We start from the raw sequence: 16,093 nt of genomic DNA, 5'->3' as shown, positions 1-16,093 counted from the left end.
CTCAGGCGTTCTTCATGGCCCTCGACTTCTTGAGCCATCGTTCCAGGTCTCTAGCCTTTTGGTTCTGGACGAAGAGCTTCGAATTCATCCGTTTCCGATGTTTGATTTCTTCCTTATGTTTTAAATATACTGTTCTATCTTTAACTTCAACTACTTTTACCTCTCGTTGTTGTAATCCAGTAGCTCTTGCTCCGTTCTGGAAACCAGGCCCCTCGGTCGTTCCGTGAGGGCAGTGTGCGTGCAGAGCGGGAGCCAGGCGACATCCTCTCTCTTCCAGTTATTGGCTGCGCTCCATTTCGAATCTAGGACGTTCTCGCGGGCAGCATGGAACAAGAAACAAAATACTGCTTCGACAGCGAGCATCCTGAGGCGGAACCCGGGGATGTGGTGATTCGAGGGAATTGGAGTCCAGCAGAGCAAGCTACGTTGTGCAATAGTGTACCCTTCGGCCAGAGAAGACTTTACCCTGTGAGACAGGACCGTATGGGTATCATAGTCTGCGAGCCTGGCCAGAACTCTATATCTGGCGTTGGCCCCGGAGCCGATGCACAGCATCGTCCCTTCATCTTGTTTCTCCATCATAAAGGAGTAAACACTCGACGCTTGGCTGTACGCTTTGGCTGCGAGCGAGTCTTGCGTTTGCAGTTGGCAAGCCACTTTCAGGGTCTATTCCCTGCTTACTCCAGTGGTTATTCCTCGTTATCCCAGTGTCTCAGGGTGGATGGACTCACCGTTTACTTAAGGAGTGCCTTTGTTCGCTCCTGAAACATCACATTTACTCTAAAAAGAGTAGTACTGACATCAAGAGTTGGTAAGCATTTCTACCTCCAATGTAAAAATCTTCGACCTCAGAGTCGTCAGCCGTCAGAGTCGTCAGAGTCAATGAGATCAGCGACCTCGGGGTCGTTAGGGTCGTCACAGTCTCCTTCGTGGAAAGAGTTGACAGTAGCCCTGAGAAAATGTTTGATTCCATCGTCTTTATGATGTGAAAAAGGTATGGCAGGCTTCGGATTGACGAAAGGGTTGGTCCTAGGCTTGAAATGAGACTCCCGGACAGAGTCGTTGGCATCCTTGACGTCTGAATCGGCATGGAGGAACACCGGTTGGGAGGAATTGACATCCTGTCCGGCCTTGGACCCATCTTGATGAGGTATGAAACGGCGTTGGTTAGTCGAGAACTCGTTGTTGGGGTTGCCTTTATCGATTGGCCTCTGGCTATTGTGGTGTTGGAATTGAAACCGGAGTTTCCATCTTGGGCTCGATCTTGTTTGGCCCTATTACTATTCAGCGCTGAATAAAATGCACTTGGGTTGGGCCATTCGCAAGGTGTCACTTGAGCTGGAGCGAGATACCTTTCAATAGCAATACATCAGCCGGGTTTGCGAGACAACTAGCTGAAAGTCTACCTAACACGATCAAGATGGGTGTCTAGCTACGTTTGGGTAGGTGGTCCAAAGAAGATAGGCGAAGACAAAAAAGCCAGAAAGGTAGGGAGGGGGAAGAAAAAAAGAGAACCGAGAACCATCTGGAGAGGAAGGGGGGGGGGGTTGATTATTTACATGACTACAGCCTAGAGCGCGTGGGGGGTCCGATAGTAGTTTGCTTGCCTATTAACTTTAGCCACTACACCGAGTTCATGTCAGCACAACCGCCATGTACCCCCAGCCGGTTAAGGCCGGGGCGATAATCCCGAGCGAGGTTACCGAGCAGTCCGGGTGATCAAGCCGGGGTAGCCCTAAGTAAAGAGCAGAGGTGAGTCCGTGCTGGTTAGGCAGCGACACAACGGTCGAACCGAAAATCCTTCGATGCACTAGATCGGATTCGAACACGGGTCAGCAGTGGTGTTTCTTAAATGGCAGTTGCTCTGCCACTACACCAGATGGTTCTCGGAGATACTGGAAAGGCTTCTTGTTTGGCATTGAATAGGGCAGCTGGAGCTGTTTCTTCAGGTGAGCTCGGAGTGATTGTGCTGCCTCAACCATCCCGCCAGGCAGATAAGCAGATGGACGTGGCCCACCTCTCCCCAAGACATCTCAACTGTGGCAGCCTTCTATGGCGGCATCTGACTTGTTCAAAGCTGCTTCTGAAATTTGGAAATGCATGGTCGTCTATGCGTACCTAGGTGAGTCCTATCAGCCAATGTCTCGAGACGAGTTCCCAACTTATGTCTCTACTGACCATATGTTGTTTAGCCTTTCCCAGCGGTTTCTACCAAGCACCTCCCAAGGCCTAAGAATGATGGGAGGCCCCTATCCTGAGTATCATCCCGTAGCGGGTAGTCATTTATGACAACTCTCATCGTATTCCTCAAGGATGCTCGGCAACGGGCCTTGCGTTTCTACTGTATGGCTGACATGGCACTGAGCCCAAAATGAAATTATAGACAAGTCCCCGGGTTGACGAGCCCAGAAATACTAGACCTTTCCTGAGAGAGTTCTTGTGTAACACGAAGAAAGGCAAAGCAGCTAAGGGGGCCACGTGATCTGACAAGCGAGTATTTCTATGTCCGAGGTAATAACGGCTGAGCTCTCCTGTACCCCTCTTCAAAAGGCGACAGTAGCAGTCGTACCTACCTTTGTCGTTTTTTTTCTCTAACCAAGCCGCGCCTAGGAGTCATCCATCTAGTGAGAAACGAAGAAAAAAAACGGCTGTGTTAATTTAATCTTTCAGTCTGACAGAGGAAATCATCCTCATCTTTTCTTTCGTGAGCATGTACTATTCTGGTCACCCGTCAGACCCAACAGAATCAAATTCAGCTGCCTACAGAAGCAGCAAAGCAGCCAACTACAAAAAAGACGTCTCACGCTCTTCGGCTCATACTCCTCTCCAAATTGGTTCAAAATCTATGGGTACCCCTCCAAAGCCGAGCCCAGTCAAGGCACCGCTCAATATGAAGAGCTCAAGGTGGATGGAGTCTGATTGATTCGTCTTCTTCCAAGCCACACGTCGGTGATTAGGTGTGAGCTCATCGAAACATCGCTTGAAGACCCGCCACAATATACGGCCTTGTCTTATGCATGGGGCGATGCTGACGACACTGTCAACATTGAAGTGAATGGCATCAGGACCAGAGTCACTTCTAGTCTGCAGGGCGCTCTCAGGGCCCTTCGCAGATCTGACGATACGCTACTGATCTGGGCGGATGCAATTTGTATAGACCAGAGCAACAAGGCAGAACAATCATCACAGGTACGACCCATGGCTACCATATATAGCAAAGCGGAGTCAGTCGTCGTCTGGATTGGCCCAAGATCGCCTGATAGCTCATCCGCGATCCCCCTCGCCTTAGAGCTCTGCAACGCGTCGGACTCCGAAGGGAAAGTGGAATCATGCATTGAAAAGGAATCGAACAGGGATTACTTTGCAGCCTTGGTGAACCTTTTCGAAAGAGACTACTGGAGTAGACTCTGGGTGGTCCAAGAGATCCTGAGTGCCAAGTCGGTGACTGTTTGCTGTCGCGAGGGCAGTATTCCGTGGGGGGTGTTACAAGAGCTGATGGCGGTGTTGGAGCGACACGAAGATATATTGAAGCATTGCTTTCCGTCGGGATTTGCAAGGGGCTCTCGACACCGTCAGTCGTTTGCACATATTCTACTATCGGGGAGGGCCAGCCAATGTTGGCGTGCTAGAGATATTAGGAGAAGGGGGCGCCGAAACACTGCTCGATATATTGCGAATCTGTCGTTCGAAGCACACCTCTGAGCCAAGAGATAAATTGCTTGCAATATTGGGCATTCTACCCGAAGATATACGGTCTGTGTTGAATGGGCTTTCTGGTGCGTACGTACGCTGCGTAGGGGTTGAGACGGTGCTTATATTCTACCTGTCTCCTTTATTTATTAACTGGCGGGAAGCCGCCAGCGCTTACCTTCTCGTATAAGGGGTTAATAATCCGTGCGTCGTATATACGTAACGCCTTTTTTAAGAGGTATTAAAAGCCTTTAAAGTGGCTGTTCTAATATTAATAGTTTTTCTTTTTAAAGGGAAGATCCTCTTTTTTCCCTTTTACTTTTTATTTTTCGCTTACTCGTTATATAAGCGAAGCTTTTTAATATATGTTTTTATTTATATAATTAGTTTATTTATCGAGATAAGTTATTTAAGGGTTTTATTTAAAGATTTTTTTATAAAAACGTCCGCCGGGTTATTTCGTTCGTTTATTTAATAAATCTCTATTATCTCCTTTTTTTTGTACGATTTTCGAAGTAATATAATATTAATTATTAGTCGCTTTTCGTTTATTATATTAAACTTTATTAAATATTTATATAAAAACTTCGAGTTTATATAAAAAATTATTAAAATTTCTTAAAATTTTAAGTTTTATATAATTTTTTTAAACGTTATATTTAATATAATATTATTATTAACGTCGAAAATTATTCCGTATAGTTTATTAGCGAGTACGTTTTAAGTAATTTTTTTATATTTTGTCGAGCTTTAATAAATAATATTACCTTAAATTTCGAATCGGTTTTTTATATACTTAATTTTCTAGTTAAATACGATAAGGTATTTAAATTAAGAAGTTAAGTTTTTATTATTTACGAATAAACTATTAATAAAGATATATATTTTTATATATTAGAGGTCGAGAGGGATATATTGGAGTTTTCGTATCGAATTCTCGATTTATTAAACGATTCGAGCGTTTAGGTGCTCGATATCTTCGTTTTTAAGGGCTTATACCTAGGCTGCGACCAATAGGTTATACGCTACTTCTAATTAATAGATTAAAGCGATATACGCCCCTTTCGTATATTAGGAGATATATTATTAATTTTAGTCGGTAGTTTTTAAGTTTATAAGCTAGAGTTATTTAGTTTATCCTTTTTATTAAAAAAGGATATCGTACGTTTTTAATAAGGATATTATTATAATACGTTTTAAATTTATTAATATTATATAATAATAATAAAAAAAAGGTTTAAGTTTCGAAAATATAATATTTCGTTATTCTTAGCTAGTTTTATATATTAAGGGTACCGATCGATAATATTAAAAGTGAGTTACCGAATTTAATCTTAGCCGATCCGGGAGTTTAATCGATTTAGGTATCCGGGTTCTCTCGTACGTAAGCTTCGGTTTGGAGCTTACCGACTGTCGAGAGCTATACGGTACTAGTATCCTAAAGTTTACCTTAATATACCTAGCTATATTAACCGTTTAAGCTAAATTAATCCGCTTATATAGTAAGTTTTAAAAAGTAAATATCCTTTTTTATAAACCGGTAAAAAAACGTAATATTTATTAAGTAAATAATTTCTTACCGTATATTTTTTAAATTAATATAATCGTAGTTTTCCTCGTTATTAAAATCTTTTTATAATCTTTTTTAATTTTATATAAATATTTCGTATTTTTTTAATGCGAAGGGACTTTATTCGATAGCTTTATATATTTAAAAATATTAAGTTCGTACCTAAGATTATTTTTTAAATAAATAGTTTATTAATTAATATCCCTATTTTTAATAAACTCGGCACGTTTTTTTTTAAAACGGCTTATTTTTATACGTTAATTTAAGTCGGAACAGTATTATTATTTATTAATTCCGGTTATTAAAAAATACCGGTTTACTCCCGTAAAAGGGTTTATTACTATAAAACGGCCTATTCCCTTTCATATAATTGTTAGTAAAGCGTTTATTAATTATATACGCTTTAAAGGTTATTTCTGGCGGTAATCCTTCTATTAAATAACCGGTTATTATTTTTCGGTCTATCGCGGTATTTAACGAGGCTTGGAAGTTAAAAAATAGACCCTCGTACGTTAGCTACCGGTGGATAAAAGCCGGTTCGAATTTAAAAACTCTTCGGCAAGCTCGTATAATAAAGGTATAAAAGTAATTTTCTTTTTAAAATTCTATTCCGAAAGCTCGTTATATACGGGTTAAATTATTAAATAATATTTCTAAGATTTTTAAAAACAATTTCTCGGGGTTTTCTATTTTTAATTATATAAATATAATATTTATTTAATCTATATAATATTAAATATAGGTTACCAGGTTATTAAAATATTTATTAAAATCGGTATATATCTAATCCTATTTTTTATTTAAGCCGATATAGTTTAAATAGAAGTTTATTATACGGCCGGCTAGGATATCTAGAAAAATTGCGTAATATTAATTTTCCGAGATATTTAATCGGCGGCAGGTCCTAATAAAAAGTCGTATTTTATCGGTAAAAATATTATATAATACGCCGGTATAATTATTAATCTTTTTTTATATTTTAAAAAATAGGACGATTTTAAAGTTATTTATTTTTTTATTATAAATAATTCGAATTAATAAAATATTATACGTAATAATATATACCGAGTTAAACGTTTACGTATTAATATTAAATATTTAATTAAAAACGGGGAAAAGAACGATATTTTAAAAAGTTTTAATACCGGGTATACCGGGATATATAACCGGGAAAAAGGGATACTGGTAATTAGGGTTTAATTATACGGCCAGTTATATTATATAGGTTTTCTGCGTTTTTTATTTTATTATATAATTTTTGGCCGGTTATTTTATTAAATTCTATACAATACTTTTTTTTTAAACGGTTAAAAGTCGGCGTCATTATTTCGGCTTAAGCGATAAAATATATCGGTATACGGTAAGCTTTATTAATTTCCCGGTTATTATATTATTATCGGGGGTATTAATTCCGTTCTTTTTTAAATACGTAAAAAAAGTTTTTAAAAATATACGATTAATGTTTTTAAATACCTCTTCTATTTATTTAACGAAATCGCAAGCGAATTATTTCATAAAAGTATTTTTCGTAATTTTAAAAAAGTAATAATTATAAAGGTATTGTACGGCGTATATTATTAATTCTTTTTTTATTATTTCGGGTAATATCGGGTCTAGCTCGTCGTTCTATTTCTCGAGGTCAGTATTTACCTTCTAAACCCCGAATTTTATTCTTATAGTCGCTATAGCTTCTTTATACGTAATCTTAAGTTTATCCTTAAGTACCTCGAACGGCTCGAACGTTTAAAGAACTTCAGGTTATTCGGTATTAAGATCCTAGCCCGGTTAAAAAGTATTAAAAATAGACGTTATTATTAAAGTATCGTTTAATTAATTTATATAACGTTATTTTCGGGTATAAAATAATATATAATTTAATTAGTTTTCCGATTATATTATAACCTAGTCTTTTTTTCGATATTCGTTTTAAAAAAAGATAAGATTTAAACTTTATACGAAAAAAGTAACTTTACTCTTCCTAAAGATTTAAAAATCCTTTTAAACTACTTAATATAGTCACCCTACCTATACACTAACGTAAAACTGTTTCTTTACTTTTATTAATCTATAATTACTTCATATAATTATTAATTAATATTAAATAAACTTTTTAATACGTATATACGTTACATAAAAGTTAAGACGGTACTTATATTCTATCTGTCTCTTCTATTTATTAACTAGCGGGAAGCCGCCAGCGCTCACCTTCTCGTACGAGGGGCTAATAATCCGTGCGTCGCACGCACGTAACGCCCCTTTCAAGAGGTGCTGGAAGCCCCTGGAGTGGCTGTTCCAACAGTCTGAGTTCCCGCCGAACTACAACGTCTCTCTACGGGAGGTGTATACGGACGTGGTTGAATTCCTGCTTCACACAACGAAGCGATTGGATGTCATTTACAAAGCACTCTACTTTCCCCTACATATGAGCTCGACTACCCTCCCAACATGGGTGCCAGACTGGTCGCACATTCCACAGACGTTTGGGCTAGGTCTTTCATATCAATTCTCGGCTTCAGACATGACGGAAGCCATGTTCAATTTCCCCAATACTCGGCTAAGGACGAAGCTTAGGATTTCTGCGATCCTTATTGGCTATGTTGAAACCCACGGGATCGCTGTTGGAACTTTCTGCGGCCTGGATGACTCACTCATGGCGTTTCGTCAATGGCGAGCCAAGATGCTGAAGAGGTTCAATAACGATAGAGCAGATGCTAATAGTGCGAACTGGACCGAGCAAGGCAAGGCGTTTTGCCGCACGATACCATTGGATCAAAGGAGAGCTGTCTGGGAAGACTGGAAATACGACCGGTGCCCCAAGAGGGCTTGGACAGATGTGTGTTATCATGCATTTACGACGTTGATCACGGATTGCTTGCCATCAATTCGAGTGGGCGGCAAGTTGCAATCGTGTGTAGATGCCAGCAGCGTAGCTCGCGACATGAACTTGGCGCCAGGAGATATGACAACAATCTTGAAGGAACGATGCGTATCGCGCATGATGGGACGATGCTTCTTCATCACCAATGAAGGGAAATTGGGGATGGGCACTGGGTTTCTGGAGAACGGGGATATCATCTGTGTGCCGCTTGGATGCTGTACGCCTATTATCTTACGGCGAGACATCTTACGGCGAGAAGGAAAAGCTAGAGAATACAGGGTCGTCGGAGACTGCTATGTAGATGGGTACATGAAGGGAAGAGCTGTCAGGGAGTGGCGGCATAATCGCAGACCGCTGACGAAGTTAATACTGCGATGAAGTAAGGCACAGCCATATACATTCAAATATCTCGATGTTGGGCAAGACACTGAAGGTTAGGTAGTCAGTAGAAATGCGAGAGTACCTGTTCACCACTTAGGATTAGGTGTATTGTACTGAATGGCAAGAAGTGCATGATAATACAAAATGTTGAGGGTTATGTGGTGGAGGGTAACTGCTTACTTCTTACCGCAGCTCCACCAATTTGAGAGTGGGTACGTTTTTGGAGGGCACCTGTCAATAGAGAGCGCCAGCTGTATGGCCAGACTCGCAGTATCTTATCTTATCGCACGTGCGATTTCTGGATTGGCGTTAGTAGGGTTGCGCATTCCACACACCCAAAGGCCGAAAAGACAAAAAATTACGGCGGAACAAGCTGCCCTCACTCTAGTCCCGAAATTCCCAAACATCGTGATAATTTTCCATACTCCGACCGATTGTCCAATTCACGACACGACCGACACCACCACTTCGTACCGAGTCGCATATTAACCCGCAGCAATGGCCAAGCTTTCGTAAGTCCTGTTTTCCATTGTTCGCCTGCCTATTCCGTGCGAAAGCGTCCTGTCCAAACCGAAGAGCATCAACCGAGGGAGGAATTCTTGAAGACATTGGGAATGGCGGGGTTCCGTCGACGAGAAATGCGATCGCAACAAGGACACTCTCGACTGTCAATCATTTGAACGAATGGCTTGCACCAACTGGCTAGGCTCTGGACGATACATGCTTTACGAGATGTATTTCTGAAGCTTCACGACAAGCCGTGGCTGCGACGCTTGATGCTCGAAATGGACTGGACGCCTTCACACGGGATTTCCGAGGGAAAAACCGACGCAATGGACTGCCAAGCTAACAAGGATTTTCTAGCCGTGGTGCCCCTGGTGGCAAGCTTAGTTCGTCTCCCTACCCCCGGTGTCCTTGGTACAATTTGAGGAGGTATCGTGAATCTGCTGTCCCTGCTGCGCGCTCTGTGCTGGAAGATTACGTCTTGCGCGCCGTCTACCGTCCCCTTGGAAGTCGAAACCGGTTCGCCAGCTACCGAATCCCACAGGTGGATATTCTCGATACACTCCCACCCGCATACTACGAAACAACCACGAACATCGTCTGCACACGTCCAACAACAACCTTGCGAGCCTCAGTGCTGGGAGCCTGTCAACTGCTGTGACAGTGAGTTGACTTACGATCGCCTCCCCGCGGAGCAATCCATGTCATTCACTTCTTTCTGTTTTCCTACTGCAGTGGAATTACGATAGACCTGCCCTAGCTCTCGTGCCGCCATTTTCGACCGAGGAACGGCGACCGAGTTCTCTGGAGTTACGAAAAACTACTTGGCGACCCATGACTGGATTTTGATTGCACGAGCGCGTGGAATTTCGCGCAGAGCAGCAGCAGCAGCAGTAGATTCACTTGAGCTCCTCAGATACCAAGGCTCCACTAGGCTTTGGAAATTTGTACTGACCTGATCTTCTTACAGAGATGACCCTCGGTCTTCCCGTCGGTGCTATCATGAACTGCGCCGACAACTCCGGTGCCCGCAACCTGTACATCATCTCAGTCAAGGGTATCGGCGCCCGTCTGAACCGCCTGCCTGCCGGTGGTGTCGGTGACATGGTTATGGCCACCGTCAAGAAGGGCAAGCCTGAGCTCCGCAAGAAGGTCCACCCCGCCGTTATCGTCCGCCAGTCCAAGCCCTGGAAGCGATTCGACGGTGTTTTTCTGTACTTCGAGGACAACGCTGGTGTCATCGTCAACCCCAAGGGTGAGATGAAGGGTTCCGCGATCACTGGACCCGTTGGTAAGGAGGCTGCTGAGCTGTGGCCAGTAAGTTACACCCCATTCTGCTCTGGAAGGTTTACATTTTTCTCAGCTGACACGACCATCACAGCGTATTGCCAGCAACTCCGGTGTCGTCATGTAAAGGAGAAGAAGTTACAAGAACGTAGCATTTGCGGACAAGCGTTAGGGAACAAACCTTCATGTCATACGAAATGGGACACCCGAGTCACCGCCATCTAAACTAGGTGGGCCAGCCACTTCTCTCCAGTTGTGTAGATGAAGGGCAGGGAGGGTAAAAAGTGATGATCTGGCAGGCTTTGCATTTGGGCTCATGGCGTAAAGGAAAGACACATCATACCATACATGCCATCCTGAATCTAATAAGAAAAAGATTCAGTTCCGATTGATGACTTATTTGACCCATTTACTGTTATTCTGCATCTTGCAACTCATTATGTTGAAATTGAATCTGATTGGTGCAAGCGTCGGGTATCGCTTGGCTTCATGTCGACCCACTATCTCCAAGGATCATGTTGTTGTGTGGTCCGACCTGAAGCACTCCCAGTTGCCAGGTGGATTGCCATGGAGTGGGATCCGATCTTCTCAAAAACCAATCTTCTCATGCTATGTGTGGTAATCAGTTTCCAACGGCAGTGATGCTATGGACCAGTCATCCAACTAGAATCCTGCAATTTCGAATACGGGGATTGAAGAAGAATGCGACTTCCAGCGGTGCACTCGTCAAATCATCTCGAAGTTGGAACCATTAATGGAATGGTTCAGGGCAAATCGCCGCAATAAACAGACTTCCATTTCACATATGATATAGGTCCCTCCTACTCGTCTCTTGTTATGGCATTCAGCGGCCGTGGCATCATCGTAATAAGGTTGTAGCAATCCGTGCCATCGGTGGTCCCACTGCCCGGCCCTCCGTGTTGGATGATTCCGTCCACCGAATTTGACCGCAGGGGAAGGGCGGTAATACAGCTGCATCCAGTACGACGAGCACTCCGAGCTGGAGTAATCAAGTATCCTCACAGTGACTATTGACGTATCTGCTATGTAGTACATTAATACGCTTCCATCCCAACGCATCAGCGCATGGGCGTCGTGGTGCTGTTACTTACATGATGGATGAAACACACAGCATGAAAGCTAAATCACGGCCATTCCGAAAGACAGCCAAGAAGTCCATCAAGAAACCAGAGTTTCTTGATTATTACAAGTAATTCTAAACGATAATGTTTTCCATAACCTGATCATGTGGCGGCAATTCCTTCGCTGTAGGTAGGCCCCAATGTGCATTCCAAATGCTGGCCAGATATGCTGGTGGTGTACCTAATGCAATATGTTCCGCTGTTCCACTGTTCGGCCTGCTCGCTTTCGCCAATGTTTATCGCAAGAGCACCTTGGTGGTGGTTGTCACAATTTCAGATAATCAGATAAGTATCATGCATGGGTGCTATAAGGTCAGGCGCAAATACGCTGCGACCCGAGATGCCGTGGTGTTCCCTCTCTCCAGTAGGGGGCAATAGGCCAATCACTGGGGGTGGGGGTGGTTGGCCCTGTGTTGTTGGAACACCGCACCAGGATGAAATTCCGGGATTGGTGTTTTCGCTGCCGCCTTCTTGGCAGCCAATGTCGCTCGTCGCTTGGCCACCGCAGGTGACATGGAACCAGAAGCCCATCGTGCTTTTATGTATCAGTATGAAAACCCAGGAGTATAAGGAAAGAATGCAGATCATCATACCTTTCATGGATGCAGACATCTTCTCCGACTTCGTCATAGACCCATAGTCTTTAGGCGCCTCGGAACCATGAGCCGGAGCTGCATTGCCGTTGGGAGGACCGTGGGCGTTGTTGTTCAGCTGTACCGGTCCTGGCACATTGCTCACAGGCACATTGGTGGGATGACTGGTAGGTGCAGAAACGGCCGAGGTGAAACTCCCGGTGTTGCCGTTAAAGTTCTTGATCTTGATCTTGGTCATCTTGGGAGCAACAACAGCTGGCTCAGGTGTTGGCTCCGGAGCTGGCTCTGGCTGGTCGTTGGCGGCATCGGCGAAATCGTTGACTTGCGTCTTCTTGGATGCCCGACGATTGCGCTTGGGCTTGCGTTGACCCTCATTGTCCTCAAAATCGCCGTCGTCCTCGTCAAGGGAGAACCTCTTCTGACGCTTTTCTCGGAGACCATAGGTAGACACAGTAGTCGAAGCCGTGGCTGTGGAGGAAGACGTGTTCGGGCGAGTTTCGTCGTGACCTTGCGTCGAGGGTATGGATGTAGTGCTGTAGAAAGACCCGGTGGGTACCTCTGTAAGCCGGGAGTTGCGTCGGGCACGAGCAGCTCGCCCTGTGATGACCTCGTGCTCGTTGCTATCATTGGCGGTGTAATCCTCATCATGGAATACCTTGCGCCTCCGCTTCCGGCTTGGCCTCTCTTCAACCTCATCAGGATCCGGTTGAGCTTCGTTCTCTGTAGAGGGGTCTTCGGGCACTGAAGTGGGCGCAATGGATTTCTTGGCTCGTCCACCGCGGCCACGCTTCTTGGGCGTCTCCTCGACAGGAGGATCCGGTTGCGAACTGAAAGAGAGGTGCGAGTCGCCGTTCTCTTCGCCATTCTGACGTCCCCGACGCTTTCGTGTTTGTGGTTGCGTTGGGACAGGCGTCGAGCTCCTGCTGGTGGCTTCCGTATCACCAAACAAGTTCGTAGGCTTTCTCGTCCGTTTGCCATGCACCACGTTAGGATTGAGGTCGTCGATTTCGGCAGCTTTGGCCGTCTGCTTGGGCCTATCTCGTAGCCTGCCTTTTCCGACACCACGTCGTTGACCTATTGGATCCTGCATGCCAATCTTCGAGTCCCGATCGTCATACTCGAATAGATATGCGGACGCCATGACTCGGTCTTGCTGCCGAGCATACTGCACCATCGAGTCTTCCTTGGGCGCTCGAATGCCTCTGACCTGGAAATCTTTGCGAAGGGGCATTGCATCAGGATCCTTGCTTAATGCCATCTTTTCACGTTGCAGGAACGCTGCCTCTTCCGCTTGATACTTGATAGCATTGTCCTCATCATCAACGATCTTCCTTAAGCGGACCCAGTCTTCCTGCCAAGCCACCATAACGTTATTGGCGGCCGCAAGGCGATCGTACAGGTCCGCCTCACTCAGTGAATCGATGTCATCAAAGAGACTCGTGAGTTCCGACGCTGGTCGTGGCTGTTTGAATTGGTATTGCTTCTTGGCAGGAGGTTGAACTGCCAAGACCTCGACTTCGGGGACAGGCGAGTTGCTAGCTGTTGCAGCAGGAGTCCCGGCCGGTGTATCTTCGTCGCCAACTTCATCGATGACTTCAAGATCATCCGGTGCTTCATGCGTAACCTCCGGCTCGGCCACTTCTTCCTCAACAATCGCAGGGTACAAGACCTTAGAACCTTCAATGTACGGTGTCAGGTAGGCGTATGGGCCGTTGTTCTCTTCCTTTTCGACTGTAGACTGAGCTGGAGGCTGTTCCTTCACCAGTAGTGTCTTCAGTTCCGCCTTGATCTGCTTTTCCTGTGGCTTGTCAAGTGGCGTATCCTCCGGCTGACTCTCTGATTTCTCAACGGGCTTTTCTTCTGGCTCCTCCTTGGGATTCTCTTCGTGTTGCTCCGTCGGCTTCTCCTTAGACATCACCTCGGGCTTGTCCTGGAGTTGCGCCTCTGATTGCTGCTCAGTATCTTCAACAGGTTCCTCGGCAGGCGTCTCGGTAGGCTTCTCAATTGACTTCTCAATAGACTTCTCAACAGGCTTCTCAACAGGCTTCTCAACAGGCGTCTCAGGACGCGTCTCAATGCGCACCTCAGTAGGCTGTGACACGGGCTTCTCCGTATGCTTCTCCTCAACTATCACCTCGGGCTTCTGTTCAGGTTGCTCCTCGGGCTTGTCCTCGGGTTTATCTTCAGCCGTCTCAATCATCTCAGGCTTCTCTTCAGGCTTCTTTTCAGGCTTCTCATCGGATTGATGAGTGGGTTCCTCCGTGGGTTTCTCTTCAGGCCCCTCATGAGGTTTTCCTTCCGATGTATCTAAAGAAATAGGCGGCGAGGTTCTAGCATCTTGCTCCTGGACATCAGGAGGCTCTTCGACCTCGATCTTAGGTACATGCAATTCTGCAGTCTGTGACGTGGTATCAGGTGCAGACTCCGGTTTGGGCTCCGGAAGAAGTATTATGTCAGCGCCATTAGACATTGGCGCATCTTCCGGCTTCTCCCGGGGTTCTTCTTCTAGTTGTGCCATATGAGATAGCGGCCCCGCAGACCCAGTATGAGAAGAGCACGAATTGGTTCGCTGGTGGAACGATTCGTCCGACACCTCACTGTGGTGGCCTCCGACCTCAATAGTGTCTTTGACGGGCACATCCTCCTCGAGCTGCTCTGCGACGAATGGTTGAGGGTCCAGCGTTGATTTCCGCGGCTGGGCACGCCTGGACGCGGATTTGGCCGGCTGCTCCGACGCCCGGCGCTTTGCACGGGGCTCGGATTCCTCATCAAACGACTCACCGGGTACAGCGAAATCAGTCTTGCGCTTCTTCAGTGAGCGCGAAGTAGTGGGTGTGGCCTTGGAGGCGGTGGCCTGCTCAACAGCGTCATCCACTTGGTCGAATGAGTAGTCTATACGGGTTCTCTTGCGGAGAGAGCGCCCGCCCTTGCTCCCAGCATCCTCGGGCGAGGCAGCGACGGGGTCCTGATTCCTGGGCCGCGTGCGAGTACCTCGAGTGTTGGACGGGCTGGGAGTCTCAAAAGTGAAAGAAGATGCTGGGGCCATGGCTGCTGTTGCTGCCGGGGTCTCAGTGGCAAGGTTTTCTGAGGACTCCGAGCGACGGTGTGAAGAGGAAGCAGGTAAAGTGTGACGCTTGCGGCCTGAAAGCCGAGCTCTTGCACGCTGACTGTTTGGCGAATCCATGAAAGATGCAACAATTGGCGCTGGCTGTTGGGCACGTATTGGAACCCCGTCCAAGAGGCTGCAAGTCGACCACAAAGAAGGTTACAAGTCAGAGAGAGGGTCGGAGATTATTATGTAAGTGGGTACACCCCCAAAATTGAGCCAACTAGGGGATTGGCAGGACGTCAGGGAAAACCACCAGGCGTCAAGCGGGAGGGATGGATGCCGAGCAACGAGACGGACAATAGAGAAAATAATGAGATAGGGTATAATGTGCTTTTGGGGGATTTGCGGATGCGCTCGCGCAAGGCAAGAGAAAATGTGCCGCTGGCAACTTGTCTGTGAAAGCAAAGAGGACAGGTTAGTGAAGCCGCTCGGATGAGCGTGCCAAAACAACTCCTGGCTGGTCGGTATTAAATGAACGATGTAGAAGATGAGGCTCTAGGACATATAGAGCAGAGTCAAGAATGAGATATGGAGAGAGCGCCGTACTGTAAGTCGGCCGATTTGCGTGCAGAAAATTAATCGGGGTGCTTGTGTAATGGCCGGATATGGAAGGCTGACGTGTTGTATGGTGCTTCTGGGCAAAGGGTTTGGAAGATGCAGGATGAAACGGGATCACCCGGAAACATTGCAATGGCCGGTATGTGAGAACATGAACTGAATCACTACTTACAGTAGATGGGGGAAAGAGGCGTGACTGTCAAGCCAATTTGCGTTTTCCGGCGGCTGGGTGGAAGGTTAGGCCTCGTGACATGGTATTGTTATGCGGTTTATTAACACGCATGCGTACATACCTTACATCAGAAAGGGAGCGGCATGGGCACACTAGCAACGGGCGCCGGCCAAGCTAACAACTTGACGCTGTAGATTCCGGTATTTCTC

The 16,093-nt window shown here is 45.8% G+C and overlaps 4 protein-coding genes across 4 annotated transcripts; 2 read left to right on the top strand and 2 right to left on the bottom strand.

Annotated features, from left to right (window-relative positions):
* Window positions 1–156: 156 nt before the first annotated feature.
* PG994_008601 (uncharacterized protein) lies at window positions 157–579 on the bottom strand (the record flags this gene model as incomplete). The annotated part of the gene is made up of 1 exon (XM_066860010.1): window positions 157–579. The coding sequence occupies one exon, from the start codon at window positions 577–579 to the stop codon at window positions 157–159; it is 423 nt and encodes a 140-aa protein (XP_066713599.1).
* Window positions 580–2,845: 2,266 nt separating this feature from the next.
* On the top strand, window positions 2,846–3,702 carry PG994_008600 (uncharacterized protein; the record flags this gene model as incomplete). The annotated part of the gene is made up of 2 exons (XM_066860009.1): window positions 2,846–2,904; window positions 2,940–3,702. The coding sequence occupies 2 exons, from the start codon at window positions 2,846–2,848 to the stop codon at window positions 3,700–3,702; spliced, it is 822 nt and encodes a 273-aa protein (XP_066713598.1).
* A 5,315-nt stretch (window positions 3,703–9,017) lies between these two features.
* On the top strand, window positions 9,018–10,437 carry PG994_008599 (60S ribosomal protein uL14; the record flags this gene model as incomplete). The annotated part of the gene is made up of 4 exons (XM_066860008.1): window positions 9,018–9,031; window positions 9,384–9,409; window positions 9,994–10,340; window positions 10,405–10,437. The coding sequence occupies 4 exons, from the start codon at window positions 9,018–9,020 to the stop codon at window positions 10,435–10,437; spliced, it is 420 nt and encodes a 139-aa protein (XP_066713597.1).
* A 1,288-nt stretch (window positions 10,438–11,725) lies between these two features.
* On the bottom strand, window positions 11,726–15,091 carry PG994_008598 (uncharacterized protein; the record flags this gene model as incomplete). The annotated part of the gene is made up of 1 exon (XM_066860007.1): window positions 11,726–15,091. The coding sequence occupies one exon, from the start codon at window positions 15,089–15,091 to the stop codon at window positions 11,726–11,728; it is 3,366 nt and encodes a 1,121-aa protein (XP_066713596.1).
* Between the last annotated feature and the right edge of the window lie 1,002 nt (window positions 15,092–16,093).

The sequence above is a fragment of the Apiospora phragmitis genome, assembly GCF_038363925.1.
Source record: "Apiospora phragmitis strain CBS 135458 chromosome Unknown utg000008l:1.0-3514335.0:1.0-3519231.0, whole genome shotgun sequence".
In the NCBI taxonomy this organism is placed as follows: domain Eukaryota; kingdom Fungi; phylum Ascomycota; class Sordariomycetes; order Amphisphaeriales; family Apiosporaceae; genus Apiospora; species Apiospora phragmitis.
Note: the sequence above shows the minus strand (reverse complement) of the source record. Positions and strands in the feature narration are given on the sequence as shown.